Source organism: Mesoplodon bidens, assembly GCF_964165515.1.
Source record: "Mesoplodon bidens genome assembly, chromosome: 10".
NCBI lineage: Eukaryota > Metazoa > Chordata > Mammalia > Artiodactyla > Ziphiidae > Mesoplodon > Mesoplodon bidens.
Window position 1 is genome coordinate 103,594,664 of NC_138172.1, and position 6,009 is coordinate 103,600,672.

Here is a 6,009-nt window from a genome sequence, read left to right on the forward strand (position 1 = left end):
TGAGCCTGCGCGTCCGGAGCCTGTGCTCCGCAACGGGAGAGGCCACACAGTGAGAGGCCCACATACCGAAAAAAAAAAAAAAAAAAGAGCAAAGCTGAATGAGCTACTAGGACGGCACAGAGAAGATGGATTTGTTTTGGGGGGATGCTGCTTTGGGGTTCCCCTGGTATGTGGACTAGGTCTGACTAATAGACAAGTGGATATCCAGGCCAGGGCTGGAGATTTGGGAGGCGTCAGCAAAGAGGTGATCATTAAACCATGGGGGCTGATAATCACCCAGGAAGAATGGGCAGGAGAACGTCCATTAGTTTCGATACTTAACAGACTGAAGAACGGCTAATCTGTTCTCCTGCACAAACCATGACTTTCTCATCCTTATATTCTCAATTCTGAGTAAAGTCCCACCGTAAGTACTGAAAAGAAACAATTTCTGAATGAAGGATTAGGGGACGAATCAAAGTATGGAGTGTATGCCCTGCAAGGGTTAACCCCTCATAGGCAGGAGCAGGCAAGCTTCCCTGTCCGGGAGGAATTATGGAACGTTACAGCACCTCCCAAGCTTAGGTACGTTATCAAGGCTCCTATCTGTCCTACGATCCCTGATTCCTAAACTGAGATGACTCATTCTTTCAACAAACACTTCCTGAGCACCTACTACGTTCCAGGTACTGTATGTGTAGATACTGGGGAAACAGCAGTGAATGGATCAGATGTGGTCCTGGCCCTTGTGGAGCTTATAGTCCAGTCGGTAAGACAGACATTAAATGAACAAACAATGATACCTCTTAACTGACTTCACTGAAGGCTCAGATTCCGTTGAACAACTCTGATTAGTACCCAAATCCCACTCCTCTGTAACTGCCTTACTTTCATACGGCTCCTTGTTGGCAAAGACGGCCCAGAGCACTATGGCGAAGCTGAACACGCCCGACTTCTCCGAGGGCCTCGAGGTGCTGTCGTTCAGGTGCTCGGGGGCTAGGTAGTGGAGGGCACCGCCGGTCTTCATGCTGCTGTGCCCTCCCCTCTGCGCAGTAAGCTCCTCTTTCATCAGCTCACTCCACGTCTTAAGGGAGGCAAAGCCAAGGTCAGCTATCTGCAAGGGAGCAAACCCACGGGATTGTTCTGGGAAGGCTACAAGCAAATCAGATTTGCCTTCAAATCTGGGGTTTCTTCAGTAGATGTGAGGTACAGTAACATTTCCAGAAATGGTTGCACTAGATAAGTTTAAAACAGCTACTTCTGAACAGACTAGTAGAAACTCTATGTCCTCAGCCATCTGGAAATTCTCCCTTAAGAAATGTCTGTGCGTCAGGTTCAAGCCCTGGTCCGGGAAGATCCCACATGCCGTGGAGCAACTAAGCCCGTGCACCACAACTACTGAGCCCACGTGCCTAGAGCCCATGCTCCACAACAAGAGAAGCCACCGCAATAAGAAGCCTGCTCGCCGCAACTAGACAAAGCCTGTGCACCGCAACGAAGAGCTGCCCCCGCTCGCCGCAACTAGAGAAAGCCCGCGCGCAGCAACGAAAATCAAACACAGCCAAAAAATAAATAATTAAATAAACAAATGTATAAAAAAAGAAACAAAACAGAAATGTCTGTATGAAATTCTGGTATCTCAATTCTTATGCAATAAAACCTGGGGGCGGGGGGCAAAGGGGTGAGAAAAGCAGAAGATGTTTCTGAGATGAACACAACAAAACATTTTCATTCTAATTCCTCATTTATTCTGCATATATTTTTCAACTATTTCTGAGGTTAGGAACAAACAGGTACTTTCTTCTCAGCAGATTTGTATAGCAGATGGTACTGCATCTTCTATTTTTCCAAATGGTGTCCAGAAGCCCAAGGATGTGAATTTCCGAGGATCCCAAAGACACACTGAGGATACGGACTGCAGTGCTACCTGTTCTGAGTTGGGAGCCTGAACCTAAGAGGAGGCGGGATGAGAAGGAGGGAAACACAGACGAAAAAGCAAAGAAAAAATACCAGGGTCACGTGAGCCATGGCCGCTGAGCTGCGCGTCCGGAGCCTGTGCTCCGCAACAGGAGAGGCCACAACAGTGAGAGGCCCGCGTACCGCAAAAGAAAAAAAAAAAAAAACCAGGGTCAGACACAGAACAAAGAGGGCAAAATGACAGAACACCACAGTTAAGAAATCAGAGGTAACAGTTTCACTTTTGCCTCAAGGAATCCAAGCATTTGGGGATGATTTCTGGCATGTGATTATCTAAAATCCTCAAATTCTAACCCAGAACATAACAGGTAAGTTATTAATGTAAAGAAGAACCTTCTTTTAAAGACACAGGAATAAAAACCCCCGTCCAGGACTAGAACAGAGTGTGAGAAGCAGAATCTTCTGGTAAAGGGATGCCTGTGTAAGCAGTTCCCGAGTCCTCCCCCAGATGCCACTTCCCCTTTCAGATGCCTGCGCTTGGATTCCTGCTGCCAAAGCCAACTAGATGTGATGCTCCGCCTAGTGAGGGCTTGCTCTTGAGTGAGCAAAAGAAAAACCCTTTGCCTCCTTCCTCTTACTACAGTGGAAAGAGAGTTTTCAACAGGAAACTGAGTTTGAAAAAGGAGATGATGGGACTTCCCTGGTGGTCCAGCGGGTAAGACTCCACGCTCTCAATGCAGGGGGCCCAGGTTCGATCCCTCGTCGGGGAATTGGATTCCAAGCGCCACAACTAAGAGCTCAAATGCCTCAACTAAAGATCCCGCTCATGGCAACGAAGATCCCGCATGCCACGGGTACAGCCAAATAAATAAATAAATAAATAAAATAAAAAAATTTTAAAAAGAGATGAAAGTAAATGAATAAATAAAAAATATCCACTCCATCAAATCTGCATCTTGCTTTTCCTTCTTTGGTAGAGCTTTCTGGCACCACCATTACCAGTTATGAGCTGAGCTAGCTCTTCTTTTAGAGTGTATCATGTCCAAAAATGGATTTCCAGTGGACAATTAAAACTAAAATTACCCCAATCCTCCAGAAGCCTTGACTATGGTTTACCTTAATGTGAAAGTCACCATCGACAAGGATATTTTCAGGCTTGAGGTCCTTGTGTATTACACCTTCTCCGTGTAAGTAGCGCATTCCTTCAATGGTCTCCATAATTATCCTTCCTTTCACAGAGAGAGGGATCCTGATCTAAAACGAGTGATAGTAAGTCCGTGAATGGAAAGGTAATCAACGAGGCCAAAGCAACCGTTTCCTTCAAGAGTAGTGGGGTCTGAACCTGAGGACAGAGAGACCAGGTTTCCTTCTATCAGGCCCTGCAGCACTGCTGTCATTGCAAAACAAGCACCCTTTAAGAGAGATTTCATCCCAAGTGCTGAGGGTGTTCATGTTGTGCTGTTAGTGTACAAATAAAACTTGCACGCCAACATGGTAACAGGCAAAAATGCCATAAAATTAAGCTCCTTGAGAACGAAACTATATTATTATTATTATTATTTACTTAAGATGTGTCCTGACTACCTTGCATGGTGCCTGTAATATTTGTTGAATGAATGCATATATATACAAAAAACACAAATATTCTCAATGGCGTACTAATACGATGTGCTACTATATATTAAATATGTAAACAATGTCATAAAAATGTATGTATGAAACAAGGTTAAGAGAAAAAATAATACAAGGGAATGTGCTCACATGGATCAAAAACATGTAAAGATTAATCTATGAGATGACATGATGTGGTTAAAACAATGCTAAAGTGAATTTAACATCTGTTTGTTGATTTGGTATCAGATACGTCAAGCCTTTGTAGCTTCTCGGGTCACTCTCACTTAAAATTGTATTCTAGTTATATGAATAGCAATGTTAATAGAGACAATTTCAGTTTCTATTAAACAGTTTTGCTTAACATTGAAAAACACAAACTCTCACTGTGTGTGTGTGTGTGTGTGTCTGTGTGTGTATGTGTATGCAGTCCCTAGTTTACAAATAGGCTGTTTCCTAAACATTTATGTGTATGTTAGTTGTTGATAAGCAGGAAAAAAAATTAAATGATGGAAGTTAGATTCCCAAGTTAATCCCCCAAAACATCTGAAGTCATAATGTGGCTGCACTACAGTATTAGTAGCCTGACCACCACATACGAAAAAACCAAAAGCCAGAGATGCTGCCTTTTTCCTGGGTATACCTTTGGACTTGGGAAAAAGGTCTGAGCATGCCAAGCAGATCCCCTTTTTTTCCCCTCTTTCTGTTTGTCTCCCTTCTATCCTCCTGAATTTCTTCTTGAGCCCCAACGGGTGCACCTTATCTTAGCCTGATCCATCCCACAGAATGTCTCTTGTCCCAAACGATTTATCTCCCAATCAAAATGCCTACTTGCTTCACGGATCATATCTCGATTGGGGAAGAAGAGAAGTCTGATCAAATCACAATACAACCAGTAAGTGACTATCCGTTTACCCTTCCCCGCAACTATCTGTGAGATTTGTCCGACTGAAAAAGAACTGAAGAACTGACGCAGCTTCAGGCAGCTGGGGGGTGGGGAGGGGAGAAGACGGGAAGAGGGGGGAATACCTGCATAAGGACAGTCATAGCCCCCCTGTGGGCACGCTCTACTGTGCCCACCCCAGTTCTTTGCGTTCCCCACACCAGCCAGGCTCTAGCTCCCTCGCTCGTGCCCTTCCCTCTGCCTGGAACGGGGACTTACTCCCCAGTTTTCGGCTTCAAACCCTCTGCTTGTCCGTCACACTCCCACTCCAGCCTCCTCCTTCTGCAATCCCTTCCCATCTATCCCACGCTGGGGAGAGAGCCCCTCTTCTGGGTTCCCAGAGCTCGCTATGAGCGTGTCTATCAAAACAACTCCACACCAGACTGTTCACTTCCTGTCCCGTTACTTGTCTGTGTCACATTTGCTATTGCTTCCTGAGCAAAGGGCACAAGGCCTTGCACTTAACAGGCACATACACTTTTAAAAATGCTGTAAAGCTATCTGTCTTTGGTAAGCAATATTAACCTTCCTGTTCTAAGCCTTCCTTACCCAGTGTTGTTACTCTAATGTTCTATAACCTATAAGCTTCTTCAATGGCACCGAAATGCAATCACTAATATTCCATCTTCTCATACGGTCATTTACGGTGTACATCTCTTAATCAATCAATATGTAATTGTAACCCATGACGCACGCACCCCCCATCAGACCACGTGCTTCGTGAACACAGCGCCTGCCTCTGAACTGTGGATCTGACGGGCTGACAAAAGCCTCCTACAACACTGAGACCCAGAGATGACCCTCCGAGAGAGGGATGGACACCTGTCTGCAGGCATTGAGAGGAGGGCGAGCCCAGCTTCTGGGCATGGAAAGTCAAGGACGATTTAATGAGGGACTGACTTGAGAAAATCCCAAATATCCAGCCATTCACAAAGGACTCTTGTGCACCAAGCACAAGAGTGTGGCAGGGTGTGCTCTCGGGCCTGGTACCTGGGACTTGAGCACGTGCGTGAGGTCGCCCTTCTCCACGTACTCCATCACCAGAGAGTAATTCCCGTCCTCCATGACGACGCCCAGCAGCTTCACCACGCGGCTGTGCCGCAGCCTGTGCATCATCCTGCCCTCCTCCAGGAGGGCCTCCTCGTACCTGGGGGAGGCAAGGGGGTTCAGGCAGACAGAGGCAGCCCCTGCTCCCTTCCTGCCCCCAGAAACGCTGTGGTTTTTGGGATTCCTTGGAGCATCACCGCACACGCTCTGTCACTCCTTGTGCACGTGCTGGTCTCTACCAGACACAGACCACAAGCTCCGGAAGGCAAAGCAGTTTCTCGTCCACTCTATATTCCTTCTTCCCAGTGACCGGCGGCAAGTGCTCAAGAAATGTTACATGGATGAACGGATCAACGCAAAGTATCAATACGTGAACAGCAGCAGCGAAATGCGGCTGGAAAAAAGGACTGTGCTGGACAGTGTAATAAAAAACGCAGTCTCTCTCATAACCACTCTGGCGAGAACAGAGGGAAGTAAAACAATGCCACCAACTGCCTTGAAGAGAGGGTTCC

General features: G+C 46.3%; 1 protein-coding gene across 5 annotated transcripts in view; it reads right to left on the bottom strand.

Moving 5' to 3' along the window:
• Positions 1-6,009, bottom strand: part of RIPK1 (receptor interacting serine/threonine kinase 1) — a 44,557-nt gene that overhangs the window by 18,051 nt on the left and 20,497 nt on the right. For all 5 annotated transcript variants that reach the window (XM_081245524.1, XM_081245525.1, XM_081245521.1 and 2 more), the window contains exons 3-5: positions 5,441-5,597; positions 3,013-3,150; positions 868-1,093 (exon numbers count right to left, since the gene is read on the bottom strand). In XM_081245524.1, coding sequence (XP_081101650.1) covers positions 868-1,093; positions 3,013-3,150; positions 5,441-5,597 — 521 coding nt within the window. The remainder of the gene's footprint in view (positions 1-867; positions 1,094-3,012; positions 3,151-5,440; positions 5,598-6,009) is intronic.